This window comes from Microcaecilia unicolor, chromosome 11 (assembly GCF_901765095.1).
Source record: "Microcaecilia unicolor chromosome 11, aMicUni1.1, whole genome shotgun sequence".
NCBI lineage: Eukaryota > Metazoa > Chordata > Amphibia > Gymnophiona > Siphonopidae > Microcaecilia > Microcaecilia unicolor.
The window spans coordinates 88,036,208-88,055,261 of record NC_044041.1 but is presented as its reverse complement, the minus strand read 5'-3'; the positions used below and the strand labels follow the sequence as shown (position 1 = coordinate 88,055,261).

At 41.3% G+C, this 19,054-nt stretch overlaps 1 protein-coding gene across 1 annotated transcript; it reads right to left on the bottom strand.

Moving 5' to 3' along the window:
• Positions 1-7,331: 7,331 nt before the first annotated feature.
• FAM32A (family with sequence similarity 32 member A) lies at positions 7,332-18,783 on the bottom strand. Its single transcript, XM_030218695.1, has 4 exons — positions 18,656-18,783; positions 9,008-9,149; positions 8,670-8,723; positions 7,332-7,671 (listed from the first exon to the last, which is right to left on the bottom strand). The coding sequence occupies exons 1-4, from the start codon at positions 18,727-18,729 to the stop codon at positions 7,603-7,605; spliced, it is 339 nt and encodes a 112-aa protein (XP_030074555.1). The 5' UTR covers positions 18,730-18,783; the 3' UTR covers positions 7,332-7,602.
• Between the last annotated feature and the right edge of the window lie 271 nt (positions 18,784-19,054).

Genomic DNA, 19,054 nt, shown 5'->3' with positions numbered 1-19,054 from the left:
CGCATTATCAAGTTATTTACAGTGTACATCAGGTGGTCATATACCTTCGCAGTTATGTCTTTCTTACAATGTAAAAAAAAATCGACATCCAATCTCTAAATGTACTCTTTCTTCAGTTGTTACTCAATATATAAAATTTTGTTATAATCAACATGCTTCACATCATCATGTTACAACTCATACGTTGAGTGCTATGGCAACCTCAACTTCATTTTTACATCTCTAGGGCAGCTACATGATCATCCCTGCATACTTTTCAAAGTATTACTGTCTCCATGCAGCTTCACGTATAGATTAATTATTTGGACTGTCGATCCTTCAGGAGGTAATGTAAATGACAACTGTCCTCCTCCTCCTAGCACAGGTAACAAATTTTCTTTCATCATGTTTATTGGATTATTCATGTTTGATCTATCACATGATTGTTACCTGTGTATGCTTGGAAGTCTTCAGAGGTGTGGCTAGAAGATCCTGTCCATGGAAAAATCTTAGTTTCTTACCTGTAACGGTAGTTTTCCGTGGACAAAGGATCTTATAGCCACACCATCCCTCCCTTCCCTCCCTGGTTGTCGTAGCTATATTATTAAACTGACTGTCTGGGCTGTCGAATGGTATTTATACTGTGCTGATGGGCGGGAATCCGCTAACTTGTTGCTTTTACTTCTCAAGCATTGCTATTGGATAGCCGGGTCACGCACGTCATCTTGGCGTATATTCAGAGGTGTGGCTAGAAGATCCTTTGTCCACGGAAAACTACCGTTAAAGGTAAGAAACTAAGATTTTTCTAATTAGAGATCCTCTGTGTCCATCCCACACTGTTTTGAATTCCGCCAGTTTTTTTTCCACCCCCCCCCCCCCCCTCTGGAGGTCATTTCAGGCATCCATCACCATCCTTGAAAAAGAATTTTCTGAGATTACTCCTAAGTCTACCACCCCAACAACCTCTATTCATGTCCTCTAGTTTTACCACTTTCCCTTCTTTGGAAAATATGTTTCTATATTAATACCTTTCAAGTATGTGATGAATCTTCTACTGAGGATAATGTGATTAAATCAAATGAGCCACACTTAAAAGGTAAAAAGACTGACAGTAAGCTAAAAGTATTTTCTACAACTGTTTATATGACTGCACTGACTGTAGCTCGTGCCTTGCTGCAGATCCCAAGTATTAGTGTGTTTGGTGTGATAGCCTTAATAGCAGATCTATAAAGATCTGTGCTTTAGTGAACCTCTCACCGATGCCCAGATCCAGTCATCATGGCTATTGAGCCAACCATTGGACCAGTATTGGCCTTCCATAATCTTGTGTAACCTGCCTGACCAAAAAATATAAAACTCATTCTTTGTCCAACTATATACAAATGTAGTTCATGAATATAGTAGATGCCAATTAATTGGGACAAAGCAAGACTAAAATGCTGTGTTCAGTTAAGCAAATGTCCCAACTAAAGCTGCAGGTAAAACGTTAAAAAGCTGAATGTGCCCAAAAGACAAGCCTTCCATTTATTGACCACAAAAATATAGCATTGAGTTTAGATGAGCAGAAACCAATTGGTGCAAATCATAAAATACTCTGAAAACAGTTAATAACATTGGAGGAATCAAGTGTACCTTGCTGTGTTCCCTTCATTGACTATAGCTGAACAAAATCAGTGCAGATATGGTAATCAGTGAGCATTCAATCTCTCCTAGGCATTTTTGGAGGAATGAATTTTTAAATGGAAAAAAAAATCACTGCATGCCACAAATGCAGTCACTGCAAGACAGAGAGCATCAGTCCATTTATACTAAGTGACTCATTGATGTCATGAGCACAAGCATAAAATAATTCAGAATACCCTGCTCAACTTGTTGACATACATGTGACCACTAAACAAAAACAAATCTAATGCAAAACAAAAACAGCACAAAGAGAAAAAGGCAAGGAGTAAGGGTTTATTCCTTGCCTTTTTCTCATTTATGCTGGGTTTTTTTTGTACTAGATTTGGTTTTATTTAGTAGTCACATGAATGTCAGCAAGTAGAACAGAGTATTTTTAATTATTTCATAGTTGGCCCTGTTCCCCTCTGTGGATATTGTATTTATGAGCAAAATCATGTCATGTGGAAAATACTGGCCCAATTAAATAGCAGGATTCCCAAATAAGTTAAACAAATTCTGACGATATTCTTGATGTTTTTTTTCTCCAGGATTTGCCCCAAAACAAATGGCTGCTCCAATTAACTGGAAGCCACTGTATTTTTTTTATTGTGGTAGGATTTCTGAAAATCAGACTGGACTTGATAATCCCTGGAGCATCTAGGCTGCTACTAAATATTTCTCCTTAAAATGAAAACAATTTATTAAAAACTTGATATACTGCCTGGCCTTATTGGATCAAGGCTGTCGATAATAAACACAACATTTTGTAGAAAATAACTCTTATTATAAATGGGACAGACCTAACATACATTCCTATATAAAAGATTAAAGAAGAGGAAAAAACCCAAAATATTGTATTGCGTTCTCTTTTGCTGTCCTTCTATGTTAAATTGTACAGCGCTGCGTAACCCTAGTAGCGCTTTAGAAATGTCAAGTAGTAGTAGTATCAAAATATTTTTTCTCCCCTTTCAAGATGGATATCAAAAGCTATCAAGAAGAAAATGAGTCTTCCAAAGCCTGAAGTGTTTTTTTTGTTTTGTTAAATTAATACATTATTTGGACTTTTTAGGATGCTGGAGAATATTTTACAAAGTGTACACCATGCTGTGCTGAAAATTCACCCTGAATTCCCCTACGCCTAAGTCTTCTAAAAGAATGCATGCTCTTGTCACAGTGTATTTCTATAATGGGAACAGGGAATTTTATAAGTGGGATTTCATGTGTGCTTACATTTACATATGAGAAAACCTATAAAAAAAAAATTACTCCATTCTTCCCTTCCTCAAGATTAAGACGTGAGGAAAAGCCTGAGTCATGGTTTCTTGTGCCAAGAGATGGTGCTGATTCATGGCTGCACCAGTCTCCATCTATAGTATCTTGATTGTAAACATTAACCCCCTCATTCTGTAATGGTGTCTAAAGTTAGGCACCAGTTGCACGTATATTTTGTACAACATATGTGCATAAGTGCAAGCTGTGTGCCCAACAATATTCTATAAGATACACACACAACCGCCAGTGAAGGCGTTCACTGGAGAGATACATAGGTGGGGCCAACATATCCACGTGTAACTTAAAAATAATGGAAGTTACACAGCAAAGTGCCGCATTTAGGGCTACCATTTTTTTTTTTATGTTTAAACATTTTTGCTTGTTTTTATGTGTAGGATTTTGTGGTACTTCCAAGTTTGAATCAGAGTTAGACCCCTGGAGGTAAAAGCTGGAGACATTTTTTTCTCAAGTTCAAAATAAGCTGCTTCAATTTTATTTTTTTTAGAGCAGTGGGTTGTGACCTCAGAAGTCAATGTTCAAAATTCACCAACACACCTTATGACTTTGGGCAAGTCACTTATCCTACTATTGTCTCAGGTACAAACTTGCCCCCATGTCGGCACTAGCACGGCTTTGTAAACAGGGGGGGGGGGGGGGGCTTAGATTGTAAGCTTCCCAGAGATAGGCAAATACCTACTATACCTGAATGTAACTTACCTTGAACAGGCCTGAGCTAAATGCACCAGCCCCTTACCCTTTGGGGGTGGTGGGAAGGAGGAAATTATGCCCTTACCTATCATAGCTGCACCAATACTTGCAAACTTTGGCAAAATGTACTGTATAGAGCTGTTTGGTTTTTCAGATCAGTCAGCTTTGTATATATAACATTCCCTTATTTTTGATCTAGTAGGGCAATTAGCCAGCTTGTGTCTTGGTTTTCTCACAGACCATAGACAGACTTGCTTAGCCCTAGTAATGGGCCATAAACTTTAACAAGTGTTTGTTTGTTTCAAACAGGCTCTGAATTAACACAGATATTTTCAGTGAAGGACAAGTATGAGTGATAAGTATCCGAGGGCCGGAGGTTACAAAGGGCAAATGATTAATATTTGAATTAAGCTTCAGTATTAGTATTCTGATAGCTTCCAAAGGAAATACAGAGAGACAGAGAGATTTTATTTTCCTTATACTGAAATTTGGACTGATGTACTTAGTAATTCAATTTTAGCATTATTATAAAAGAGAAAAACTGAACTCTAAAGTGTTTACCCTTTGCCAGAAGGGCTTGCTTTTTTTCAGTGTCTTCTGTTCAGCTCCCCCCCCCCCCCCTTTTTATATAGGGCAAGAAGGGAGTGCCCTATATACAGTACTGAATGCCTGGATTTCTGCTACAGCCTCAGCCTCTTTTGCATTGTCATTGCTACTTCTGAGCCTTCCAGGCCACCACTACTGCCTTAACCAAAAGGAAAATTTTAAAAAGTATGCAAAAAGGCCCCTTATGTGGGGCAGGCACCAGTAGAGGAACACTCCCACCAGTCCCATGGGGTCAAGCAGAAGGCATCACCCACTTCAAGGAGGTTCTGAGACCCAGATGACACAATTCTATCACAACCCACTCACAATTTTTGTTACATTTGTATCCCACATTTCCCCACCTATTTGCAGGCTCAATGTGGCTTACATAATACCGTAGGCGTATGCCAAGCAGGTAAAGAACAAATACAAAGTGGTATTATGGTGGAATACAGACACATTTAGGAATCGTAGAGAAGAGGAATTGCGTTAGGTCCGATTACTAGCTTTAGACAGTTGTGTAGCAGGGTTCAGGCTTTTAGGTTGTGTCATTAAGGTATGCTATTTGGAATAGGTAAGTTTTTAGTGATTTCCCGAAGTTTAGGTGGTCGTATGTTGTTTTCACAGCTTTTGGTAGTGCTTTCCACAGGGAAGCCTGTTTTTGAAAGAACATAGGCACATTTTTAGGGACCATATTATGAAATCACTTCCACTATAGCTATATTTTTTAAGCATTAAAATTTGTTTTGCATAGCATTCAATTATACATGTTTATAGGTACATTCTGGAAAGGGCAGTGCTGGGGTGATCATAATTCATGTTGCTGAAGGTTGCCGAGGGCACTTAACTGTCTTATACCAGCTGGGAGTGGGGGGAACCCTACTTCATATTTAGCATATTTTTTATTACAATAAATTTGAAGAGAACAGTGAACAGCCATAGCAATAGCAGAAAAAAGTCTCTAGATAATATGGACCACAGCTCTCAGTCAGCATCAGTAGCTGTAAACCCAGATGAAGGGCTCTTTTTCACTAAGCCACGGTAGTGATTCCCAGCATGGGAAATATGACAAAGCTCATTCTGGGCTTCATCACATTTGCTGGGTGGAAATCACCACCACAGCTTAGTAAAAGAGCCCTAAGTTTGATCTACAAGTTGAGCATGAAATCAAGGTTGAACTGTAATATTATACACTCCTTAAAACTAAATTCCCATTCCCACACCTTAAACTGGACTGCATTCTTTAAGAGCTCAAACAAAAAAAGTCCACCATCTGTTACTTTGCTATATATTCACACACACAGAGAATCTTAATATACATTATTGAGGGTACTAATGTATAGTTGTAAAAAGAAAGGAAAGCCCTCAGTAAATACTGTGGTTTGAGCACTCATCAGGGGTCTTCCAACATATAGCTCGGAACACTGATATTATGAACAGTCCTTCAATAATCTGAAATACAATGCCAAAGGCTATATTACTTAGCTCCGCACAGCTCCATATTTCAACCATTATATACTGGAATAAAGACCTTTTTGGTTTTGTACAGTGTTTCCATCTTCTCACTGAGTTTGCTTGCTGTGTCCTCTTCGTGGGGATTGATGATCCTCCTTTTTGTGATCAAGATTATATCAAAACATTGGCATGTATTGAAATTACATTCTGCTTTTCAAGTTGGCCTTTGTATAGCATATACTAGAAGTTCAAATATACATAATCAAGTGGTCCGGACAGACCTCAATAGGAGATTAGCATCCAGCAGTGATAGGGGTTACCATGGTCCCTACAGGAAGTTTATGTTTTGCAATACAGCTTGAGAAGCTACAAATTTACTTCATCCTTTTACAAATAAAGAGGCCCTTTTACTAAGCCGCATAAGCCTCTACGCACACCCAACACGCCAAAATGGAGTTACTGCCTAGCTACCACGGGGCTCTCGAGTTAATTTCATTTTTAGTGAGTGTCTGAAAAATAATTTTTATTTTTGGGCGCGCGCCAACTGGCATTTGATGCGTGTAGGTCATTACTACCATGTGAGATTTTACGATAGGCCAATGGCAGGCGCGCTCAAAAATAGATTGGCACACACCCAAAACCGCGCCTACACTACCGCAAGCCATTTTTCAGCACACCTTAGTAAAAGGACCCTTAAGTTTACAAGTTAAAATTCCAGACATGTGATTACTCATTCGTGGTACATTTAATGTGTTCGTGTCAGCAATTTTGTGTGGTCATATGAAAAGGAAAAGGAAAACGAAAATACGTCTTGGGGAACATAAATGCAGATTGCATACACAGACATTGACTGCCCCCATTGTGCAACATTTTTGGGTGTTTGGACATCAGTTTTCTCATATTAAATAGATAATCACTGACTGTGTACCACTTTCATCCACAGTGGGGGGGGGGGGGGGAAAGACAGAGTTCAGGTTTTATCGGAAAGAAAACAATTGTGGATTTTCCACCTTGGAGCCACCACAGAATGGGGATTAAATGATAATATCGAATGGAACTCAATATTGTGATCAGTTTCTTAGCATCATGAATGCCACATTTGTTTTAGATGAATGAACTAAGTCTCTAATATGTGATGACATCATTACGTCATATACATATATGATTATATTTGCATCATTGCAGGGAAAATTTGAGAAGGCATCTGTATATATATATATATATATATATATATATATATATATATATATTAGCCCTACAGAGTATGACACAGATTGGCAGACGTAGTTGGAAATAAATAGGCTCCTGAAGAAGCAGCAAAACAGGGCACCTCGTCAAGCCTCTTGAAAAAGAGTTACCAAAGCATTAACAAGATAAGTATATTGCACTGATCATCAAGTGGCATTACTGGACATTTAAGTTGACTGTTTTGAACAATTCATTTTTGGTGGGCAATATTAAGTGCTCCATTATTGATTTTTGTAGACACAAAGTTTTATTAAGGGTGTTTTCATTTGTAACAAATGCAGAATTAAGTCCAGAGACGTGTTGAAGAGCAGCGGTTTACTCACTATAGTGGGTGAGGAAAGTAAACCTCACAATTGCATTATAGAAGGCACAGCACCTGGTCAGTGCTCAAATTGCACTATTTACTGAGGACTTTCCTCTTCTTTTTTTTTTTTTGCAAATATATACTAGCAACCTCAATAATATATGTTAAGAGTCTTTGTTTTTTTTACTATACAGAGAGCACTATACTTAGTTGTACCCTGCCATAGGAAAATAAACCCACAACAACCAGCTTTCCTCTACATACAGTTTTTAACAATTCCATAATATAACTAAGACAAAGTAAACACAACAGTGTTTTATACAACAAAGACTTTTTGCTATAAAATGTAACAAAAGTACAGAGTCCAAAACAATAGCAAAAAGGCAGTCTTATTTTGTCCAGCTGACTTTGGGAATGTCGTAATGTTCCGTCAATGTATCCAAATGTCTGTTAAAGTCCTAGGGATAACAGAGAGAGAGAGAGAGAGAGAGAAAAAAAGAAAGCCATAAAATTAAGATGTAAAAAGTTATTTAAAATGAAAGTTCTTGCAGGCATGATTTCTATTTACAGTTTAACAAAACTTGACTAAGCACCTGGCATGGGAGGCTGGGATTTTGGAAACAACATATGTCTCAGAATGTGGTACCATTATTATGGGACTCTTAACATCTACTGTTATTGTACAAACAAAACAGTACATTGGAATCCATTTAGTCTTCATGCCTACAGTTTGTTTTTGCTGTAACGAGCATTCAAGTCATAATTTTCAAAGAATTTAGGGTTAAGCAGAGATTATCTGAAAGAATTCCACTGCTTTTGAGCCTGTGACTGATCACCAGGTCTCAGACACCTTAAATTAATTAACAGCTGGATTCAAACTGCACACACTCTTAGAGGCTGAAATAAACAAACAATGTTGTGCAAAAGATTATATTGGGTACCAATTCCCAGAAGACAAAGTCCTCTTCTTTCTCACCCTCCCCATTCAATCATCCAGGCAAGTTATGTATATTTATATACTTTTCTGTTTTTTTGTAAAGGAAATACTTTATCACCACCACTATACATGCTCTACCAGTTGTCTTAATTCATGTGAAGAGTAGCTCCACCATGTGACTGGGAGGTGGCCAGGGAATGGGAGGATAAAGCATGCACTCTGGTATTAACAAGGACAAACCATCTGCCAAGGGTTTTTAGGGGCATACATATAGGAAGGGGGCTCTTTTTCTTTTTTTCATTTAACTTCCATCAAAACAAAATGAAACATTGGTTTTAAAACCAATGAAAGAAAAACACAAAAATGAAGACATGGCTGTTTATCATTTGCAAACAAAAGAGCGCCCCTTATATTTTGAACCTATAAACATGGGGCAGATGAATTGTGGGCTCATCTTCGTGACCCCCTGTAAACTGCTGTGTGATGACATGAAAGATAATAAAATTATTTCACTCTTACCTCAACTCTTTGTTTGTGTGTTTTCGATGCCTTCTTTAAAATTCTTTCCATTTGCTACAGAAAGACAAAAAAAAATCATGACTGATCACACATTCACAAATCCTAAAATCAATTCAGGGTTAGGGAAGGTCACAAGAGAATTTTGCACTTCCAGTAGCAGAGCCAGCTCAACTGCCCATATCAATCTGCCTGATGTTTGGCTCAGCTGTGCTCTGTTTTAGCATCTTTTTTTTCCCCTCTGGTGTAACTGATTTCTCTTACATTGGGTCAGTTGACAAACACAAATGAACAATTAAAAAAAAAAAAGGCAGAGGGGTGGGGGTGTTCCCAACTCTTACCCTTTTTTCTTGCATTTTTTCAAAAGCTATTTGTGCTGGAGTCCTTTTATCCAGTGCCACCTTCCTCTTTTCCTCTTCATTTTTTTTACCAGACATAAACTGTTGCATCATTTTGTTTGTATCTTTGTCCTTTTTCTTCTTCCTAGAAGAAATTAGAGAAAATTAACCTCTCATATAATACCTAGCTCTCAGGGCCCATGTTATTACTGGCTAACATAAGATTTATACTTTCAGAAACTAAAAAGATCTGAAATAAGTGAAGCAGAAATATCAAGTCATGGTTCTCAATACCACATCTCCTCTACCCGCCCCCCCCCCCCCCCCCCCAAGAAAAAGTGCGCTATACTAAAAGTAAATGCATGGAGGCTGCAGGCATAATTGTAATGCTCAGGAAACAAAATACAATAGAAAATCAAGTTAATGGTCATATTGAAATGGGGGGAGAGGGAGGGGAGAGACATACATTGTCTTGAAGGTTCGTGTACCTCTTCTGTCTGTCCTATGAAAAGGTATCCTAATCTGCACAAGTCTACTTAACACCAATGTTGCTTAGACTGTAAAGCTCTTGAAAGCAGAAAGTCATTATTCCCAGCCATAGTTTGTTGCATAGTACCCTTTAAGGAGGCCCTATGATAATTACTGAGGAATACTTTTGGCACTGCCCTCACCTCATAAGATATTAATATACACTTTCTGTGAATACATTGTGCTTCTCTATAAATACCCACCAGTAATACGCAAATTAAGGTGACAATTACATCCCTCTCTCATGAGTACTACTCAAATGCTTAAAGACATATCAGAATAGACAATTTTATCTACCTCATCAACCTCCCCCCCAATCAATTCTCTTGCACCGATTCAGAAACTCAAAAACAGTATAGAACTTAGACCCCAATACTCAAAAGCAAATGCGGGTGCTAGAGGCCATTAGCACCGCATTTGCTACCACTGAATGCTCAGAGATGGATGGAGGAGGGGTGGGGGTCCCAACGGACCAGCAGGGGCATAGCTATTGGGAGGGTGGGTGTGATATCACTCCACGCAGTAACCCAATAGCACAGCGGGACAAGTACTGACATCATCTCTTGCTGTTTTCAAAACTGCTGCACTCAGTGAGGCGTCGCTTCTCAGGCACTGCCCATTTGGCACACCCCTTCGTGAATAATGTTTTGCACGTAATTTTATTCACCAATTCTACCCATTCCAAAGATAATAACTAACAGCCCTATCCTATAAAAGATACCCACTCTTTAAGACATTGTCATGACTCTCACTTGTTAATTAATCTGCATTTCCTTTTTTTGTTCTTCTTCATCTGATTTACAATCCAATTATTTACAGACATTCTCACAGATTATCAGCATCGCCAAACAGATAACAACCTCGAACTACAAAACAAACTTGTTTATACATTAAGCAAAATTTCAAAATGAACCACTGGTTACTGCTCATTATTGTGGCGATTTGGCTGATGGGTGTTAGATCTCAAGCCTATGAACTATTCTATAGCACCCCAATACTCTTCAACTGCAGACAGCATAGCAACTGGATCCCAGGCAGAGCAAAAATCTACTCTCACAACCCAACCATATTCAATTTCTTCCACAACATTAGCCCAGCTTCTCATGGTACCCACACAGTGTCTAAAAAAATAACCTATCACAGACAGCACCTAATAAACATCACAACTTCCCATAACAATCTAGACTCCTATTTACCAATACCACTCAGATGCATAAATGCAAGGTCAGTTGTTAATAAGACCAACATCATTAGAGACTGGATAGAAGAGTGACCATTTGGCTTAGCCTTAATAACAGACATGGTTACACTCTCAAGATGATCTGACTCTTCACAGTACCTGCACCCCAGGCTACAAAATTGAACCTCTCTCTAGAAACAACAAAAAAGGAGGAGAAACAGCCATTATCTACAAGTCCTTCTTCAATGTAAATCCAATCCTAAGATTGCAATCTCATGTAACATTTCAGACGAATCACTAAACATATCAATTTAATACTATTATACCGCCCACCAGAAAACTGGAATAAAGCGGAAGATATCACCGACTTCATACCCAATGTATATGTTAATTCAGACAATATTTATCCTTGATTATCAGTTTATCTTAATGCATATTATATATATATACCTGAATTTTTATTATTTTTGTATTTAAATATATGTTTGTTTTTAATGTTTTGTTAATAGACCACTGAGGCAGGCGCTATTGCACCGAAACACAGCCTGTGTCGGGTCTCTCTCAGAATAAAAGGATTCCGTTTATCTCAATCCTGAAGGCCCAGCTGTGCTTTTTTCTTTTTATTACTTGTATTTGTGTACTGTTTTACCCTCTCTTTTGTTACCTTTAATTCAGACAATGTCATACTTGTGGGAGACATTAACGTACAACCGGAAAAAGAGAATCCCAATACCAAAAGCTTTTCTTAAATTTCCTTAAAACCTGGAATTTTTACACTCCTTACTCACTTACCAATTCCCATTCACAAAACAAAGGTCATTAACTTGACCTACTAGCTCACAGATTCAAAGACTCCACCATCTTTAAGATATCTGAAGTTCCCCTCCGAAGGGACACCACCTTGTAAGTGGTGGAGGGGCTTCCGTGTTTCAATGACTTAGAGGGCTATGCTGAAGGGTTACCCATATCAGACAGGCCTCTGAGGAGAAACCAGACAAAGAGTGTCCCAAACTGGAGGATCCAAGATGGCATCGAGGGAGGACGTACGTTAGTTAAGTTCCCATTTTACACCAGAATACCTTAAGAAGTAGGATCCGCTCCCCAGAGAATGGGGAAGAAAAAAGGCAAAGCCGTGGTGTTGTCCTCCTCGAACACGGCTGGGGTTCCCACCACTTCTCAGTCTACTTTGGAGAGATTCGGGGTCATAATGTTGGGGATATCGGTTCCTGCTTCGGGGAACAGCAAGGCTTTATTGCCGAATCTCAGTGGAGAGGGAGGAACTTTGAGTCCCCCTGTTGGCATGACCTCTCCAAGACCCGGAAACAGTAACGCTTCACTATGGAGGACGACAGTGGAAATGCCCGAAGTGGGTTAGGATTCTCACGCGATCCGAGGAGGTCCTGGCGCAGCATCGACTCCGGATAATAAACCAACTGGGGGATTGGAGAGTGAGCTCTTCCCCTCGAAGATATCTGGAGCGGTTTCTGTGGAGAAATTGGACCTGGTGAAGCCAAAAAATGTCATAATGGACGCAATATGGGAAGTGCTGCAGAGTGTGAATAATTCTCTTCTTCAGATGTCAAACATTTTTCAGGAATAAATATGTGATTATATCAATACTTATCTAACAAAGTGGAAGTCCAAGATATAAAAATAGAGACTTTGATTACGGAAATGGTTTCTCTACAAAAATCAGTTAATCTGGTAATGAAGGACAGTCATGTTTCTTGTAAAAAAGTGGAACTTCTGGAGAACCAATTAAGGAAAAATAACTTGAGAATGATAAATCTTCCTAAAATACCCTATATAGAGAGTTATATTACTAGTGACTTTTGCCTTTGATTTAGATAGGAACAATGTTTTGAAATTGTATTTCCAATACATGGCTGATAGTTTTTTGGGTTCCAAGATAAATATATTTCCTGATATATCAAGGGAATCGCAGACTAGGAGGTGTGAACTCTTGGCTTTTAAGCCAAGAATCATTGCCCTAGGTGGGACCTTCCTAGAGCGATTCCTTTGTAAGTGTTCTATTTCCTTATTACTTATTTGTTGAACCCAAGAAATTACAAGAGTTTGTAGAGTTAAAAGAACAGATGAAGAACCCTCTGCAGCAACTTCCTTTAGCTACCACTGTACCGGCTGCATTTACCGATTAACCTTCCTCCCTCAGAAAATATGAATTTGTAAGATTAACCACTTGGTGTTTTTCTTATTTTCTTTGAGATTGTTTTCCTGATCTTGGATCCCCCAATTGTGGACAATTGTATATATTGTTGTGAGAAAATGTTTTTTCTTTTTCCTTATATTACGTGATAAATGTGAATGTAATTAAGTAAAATGATTTAAAAAAAAAAGAGATATCTGAAGTTTCATGGCTACCAACACCTTGGTCAGACCATTTTAAATTAAATTTCACATTTAATTGGAAAGAGAATAACCAGAACACAATCTCAAAAAACAAAAAATCCACCTTCAAAAATAAGAGGCAGAATTAACTTAGAAGAATTTTGGTCCAACAAACCGCTCGACACAATCTTTACATCTTCACTCAGCAATGACTTTAACCACATCTGGGACAACTTATGTACAACTGTGCTTAATGACATAGCGCCAATGAAAACAAAATCCAGATCCAACAAGAAAATCTCATCATGGCTCTCAGAGCACATCCTCAACGCAAAACGAAGCTGTAGACATTTAGAAACATTATGGTCAAAATCTAAAACCAAAATGAATATAAAAATAAAATAAAAAAAAGCTAAAACATCTTACTATGCCAAATATATTGGTCAATTCTCTCTAAATACTAGGAAACTGTCGCGTTCTCGAGGGCCTTGGCAAGCTGTCAGGTCCTCAAGGCAGCACTGGGAATTGTGAGCCCTTGGGCCCGGCAAGACCGTCTTGGAACTGGACGTCCGGAAGGACCGGACCGGAACTCTGGACTGGAAGTAGGCAACTGAACCGGCAGACCAGGAACCGCTTCACCTGTACTTAGCCACCTTTCCGCTAGAGTTGAGCTCTAGCGTGTGGGCGGCCGACAGGACTTGTAGGGCAAGGCCGGAACTGAAGATCCAGAGGACCCACCTCAGGTCTAGGAAACACGAGGGAACAATACTAGACTGCACTAAGCGCTGCACGCAGCCGCTAAGCCAGACACACCGGACAGACTAGACAGACAGAAGCTTATCAGGAGCAGGGACTAGGGCAGACATGAAAGCAAGGAAGAAGGGGAGACTGGGTATACCCCCAGGGCAAACCCACTAGCTAGGTCGAGGCAGGTAACAGGATAACTCCCCCAGAAGATACACGCTAGCTAGACAGATACAGGAATCAGGATACCTAAGCAGGGATCCGGATAAGCACACAGGATATACAAGCAAGGTACAAGGTAGACACATGGGACAGAAGGTAGCTAGGCAGAGCGGAAAACCGGATAACACTAGCTAGCCAAAACCAGGACTCAGGACGAACAAGCAGGGACCAGGATGTGCACACAGGATATACAAGGTTCAGGATGTGCACACAGAATATACAAGCAGGGAGTAGGGCAGGCTGCAAACACAGACGGGGAAACCAGGGCTGAACAGCAGGCTCTAAACACAGACTAAAGGCAGAAGGCTAGCAGCCAGGATGTGCACACAGGATATACAAGGTTCAGGATGTGCACACAGAATATACAAGCAGGGAGTAGGGCAGGCTGCAAACCCAGACTGAGCTGCAGAGGCTACCTCCACAGCGAAGGCAGGAGGACTAGCAGCCAGGATGTGCACACAGGATATACAAGGTTCAGGATGTGCACACAGAATATACAAGCAGGGAGTAGGGCAGGCTGCAAACACAGACGGGGAAACCAGGGCTGAACAGCAGGCTCTAAACACAGACTAAAGGCAGAAGGCTAGCAGCCAGGATGTGCACACAGGATATACAAGGTTCAGGATGTGCACACAGAATATACAAGCAGGGAGTAGGGCAGGCTGCAAACACAGACGGGGAAACCAGAGCTGAACAGCAGGCTCTAAACACAGACTAAAGGCAGAAGGCTAGCAGCCAGGATGTGCACACAGGATATACAAGGTTCAGGATGTGCACACAGAATATACAAGCAGGGAGTAGGGCAGGCTGCAAACACAGACGGGGAAACCAGGGCTGAACAGCAGGCTCTAAACACAGACTAAAGGCAGAAGGCTAGCAGCCAGGATGTGCACACAGGATATACAAGGTTCAGGATGTGCACACAGAATATACAAGCAGGGAGTAGGGCAAGCTGCAAACACAGACGGGGAAACCAGGCTCCAAACACAGACTAAAGGCAGAAGGGCTAGCAGCCCACGCAGAAGGGCAAGCAGCCCACAGGTACTGGGAACCGAAGGCACCAGCCCACATAGAAGGGCAAGCAGCCCACAGGTACTAAACAGAACAGCAAGGCCACACAGAAGGGCAAGCTGCCCACAGGTACTAAGCAGAAGGGCAAGCCCACACAGAATGGCAAGAAGCCCACAGGTACTAAACAGAAGGGCAAGCCCACACAGAATGGCAAGAAGCCCACAGGTACTAAACAGAAGGGCAAGCCCACACAGAAGGGCAAGGAGCCCACACAGAAGACAGGCTTAGAAGCAGTGCAGCAACACACTAACTAACCTGTCGGCCTCTGGGCATGACACCAGACAATGACACCATGCAAAGGCACTGACTGCAAGCACAGGCCTTCCTTATAAAGGAACTCACTGATGAGTCACCACCAGCAGGACAAAAGCAGGAAGTTCCTTGCCTCCAAACAGAGGCTTGACACACAGAGGAAGTGAGCCCACAGGAAGGACAAGCAGGAGCCATCTTGGATACTGGCAAAGAGGAGGCGGCAGCCATCTTGGAAGAGGCATCGCCCACACAGGTGAGGTCCAGTAAGGCAATCAGCACACAGAGCCAGAGAGAAACTAAGATAGAGACAGACACAGAGACAAGCAGAAGCCAGCACAGCCACTGACTCCCAGAAACAGGGTAAGTATGAGGGTGGTCACGGCCACAGACGTGACAGAAACTTTATGCCTGTGGCGAAACAGTGGGATTCTGTGCCTATAAACTGTATTGTTTTGCTGATGATATGTGTTTCTCCTGGTTGGCCAGCAGATGGTGACTGTTTTATTAAAACTCACCGAAGTGAGGTTTTTTTTTCCTTTTCCCAACCTAACTTTGAGGTAGTTAGTCTCAGTTTGGAAGTAGAGGGAGAAAGACCCCTCTGCCGAGACCCTGTGATCAGTTATATTCTGTAACTGGTGAGCAGCTATATTTCCTGTACTTTCCAGGCACTATTCAGGTAGTGATAAAATGTTTAGATAGTTTATAATTACTCCTATTTCAGTTACCTGTTTTTGTGTGCTAAAAGAAAGAATATTGAAGCTGTCCCACTGGAGATCAAGGGCATCAAAGATAGCCCAAAATGGGCAAAAATGCTTTTTATACCAACTTTGAACGCTTATAATTTTTCAACCACTTGAAGGAAAGTGCTGCAAATTGGAATGCCTCATTACAGCCGTGCATTTAGTACACCTACCAAAACTCAACCTGAAAGGCCAACTAGTTTAGAAACTACAGCAGCCTCAACATCGCTGTAAATTGATTTTTGCCATTTTTTTTGGCAAAGTTTGAGCCTAAATCATTCAAAAAGTAAGAGGACTAGGAACATGGGGTTTTGCCAGTTCATTAAGCCCTAAAAGTAGTGCAGGTTCTCCAAATATCCCCATTGTACTACTAAAACTTCCAGTTTTACAGCTTCTGGAAGTTGGCCCAAAATGTCGTTTTTGCTCGGGCGACATTTTGCAACCCTTTGAGGTCCCCTAGAACCTCCAATTTTTAGTCTTTTGAACTAAAATTTTGCACAGCTTAGTTTTTTATCATAAAGAAACTATGTACCAAATTTCATCAAAATCTGAGATGGTGAGGTGGGGACGACCTTTAAAATTGGTCCACTTGACACGGAATGACTCGTATTCAAATCACTACAGAAACTAAGATTAAGCCCTTACAGATGATCAATTCCCTGCGCTGTTCTGAAACAGCGCAGTAAAAATACCGCTAGAATAATGCAGGGAATTAATTCCGCAATGATCAATGCTAATAATATGCAAATTTAGGTAAGTGCATTATTAATGTTGGCCATCAGAGGAAAGCGCAGGAGGGTTGTGCCTGGTCATGCACTCAAGGCACAATCCTCCTGCAGAAGGTTTGACAGGTCCAGGCTGTCAAACAAACAGAAAAAAAGAGCCCAGACCTGTCAAACTTTGAGCCCTTGAACCCCCCCCCCCCCCCAAACACAGGGGCCTGGAGGTTCCTTATATGGAAGTAAAGCTCTGCCCAGTGCATCCAAGGATGCACCAGGCAGGGCACCACCATTTTGAGGAGGAAGTCCTGGTGTCTGGCAGGGGTGGGAGGAATTCTGGGGTCCACTGGACCACCAGGACTAAGGTTTGCCCGTCCCATTCCTCCCACTTGCTTAGCAAACCCAAACACCAACTCCGAACTGGCATAGGATTTGGTGCACTGCCCGCTGATCACCTGGAATGTGGGAGACCCACTTTTGTATGCGTTTGCAGTCAAGAGCAAGCGAGCTCGGATTCTGAAGTGGGGCAAATGCGAGTGCTAGTCCAGCACCAATGGTCTCTAGTGCCCCTGTTTGCTTCTGATCATCTGCCCCTAGGTCCCTGATGGCGAACCTATGACACGCGTCCGCCCTCCCTCCTCGCTCCCGGAAACTAACCTTAAAGCCTCCTTTCACGTCGCAGCAAGCAGCAGCAGGGCAGGCCACTCCTTCCTTCCGTGTCCTGACCTCGCCTGACGTAACGTCCACGAGGGCAGAGCACAGAAGGAAGGAGGAGAGGTCTGCCCTGCTGCTGCTTGCTGCAACGTGAAAGGAGGCTTTAAGGTTAGTTCCGGGCCCGGTAGCGGGTGGAGGGGGGCCCGGCGACCTCGGGTGGGCAGCGATCTCGGGTAGGGGGGCCCGGGGGCGGTCCTAGTAGCAGTGATTTTTCTTGAAGTGACACACCACCCGAGTTATGCTCGGTTTTTTGGTGAATTTTGACACACCAAGCTCAAAAGGTTGCCCATCACTGCCCTAGGTGTTCGTAATATTCACAATAAGCATGCATAATCAGTCACCTTACTTTCTAACTCTTCCTACTCTCTTACCTATATATATATATATGTTACATCTTTGCTTTACCCTTCACTATCAATTATAATATTGTATTATGTATTATGTTGACATTGTTAGTAGTATACCATAGTAGTATACCATGCCATACTTTGTATTGTTATTTGAATACTTTTACTATTGTAATTGCCTATTGCTCATGTTTGATCTATTCTTACTGTACACTGCCTTGAGTGAACTCCTCCAAACAGGTGGTAAATAAATCCTAATAATAATAATATGATAAATATACATATAATGGGGCAGTAACCTATCAAGTCAAACACGCACAAAAAGAATGCAGTTTTAAAATCCTTATTCAACAGGATGAGTTCAGGAAGTCTATCTAGCTCAACATTTTTTTTTTTCAGGTCAACAACAAACGTGTGTCAAGTACCCCATAAGAAGTTTTTACAGACACGGTAATACCAACAAAATCTGAGTCTGGTGGTAATTTACAGCCTCTGAAAGAAACCATCTTACAGTATTTCCTCTTCGTACAGCAGAAGCAATGCACTTTAATCCGATTGGATTAAGTGCCCCAATCACAAAACCATCGCAGCGTTGACTCCCGTTTCCTAGCTCGCCTATCTCAGTGAACGCAGACTCGCGGTTCTGAAAAACATTTAAATCCTCACATGCCCAAAACTCAACGTTTAATATCTATAAACAGCGCCAGCGGCCGTGACGTTACCCCAACTGTGCGCCCGAAAGCTGCACCGTCCCCGTACCCACAGGCCTTCGCTCGCTCACTTACTTCTTACTTATCCCCAGGTCCCCAACGCCTTTTAACTTCAGGGCCCCTTTCGCCATAGCTTCGTATTCCGCCATTCCCCGAACTCTGTAGCCAAACAAGCCAGCTTTTCCGGTTTCTTTGATGACGCCAGACGTAGGAACCCGCCTCTTCCATCCACTTCCGGTTTTTGCCCAGCCTCCCTCTCTCTCTCTACAAAAAGGTTGGATGAAAAAAACAGGAGGTAGGATGACGTCGAAACGTTGAAGCCAATTAGGTTAGCCCCTGTTTCTCCCTCCCCGCGCAGCCATCATCCTAGTACGCTCAAAACTAAGCAAACAAACCTATGAGTTGCTCCATCCACGACATGGTCGTTCTTTATTGCTGGTAGCATTTTTATTTAATTTCACTTATTTTCAAATA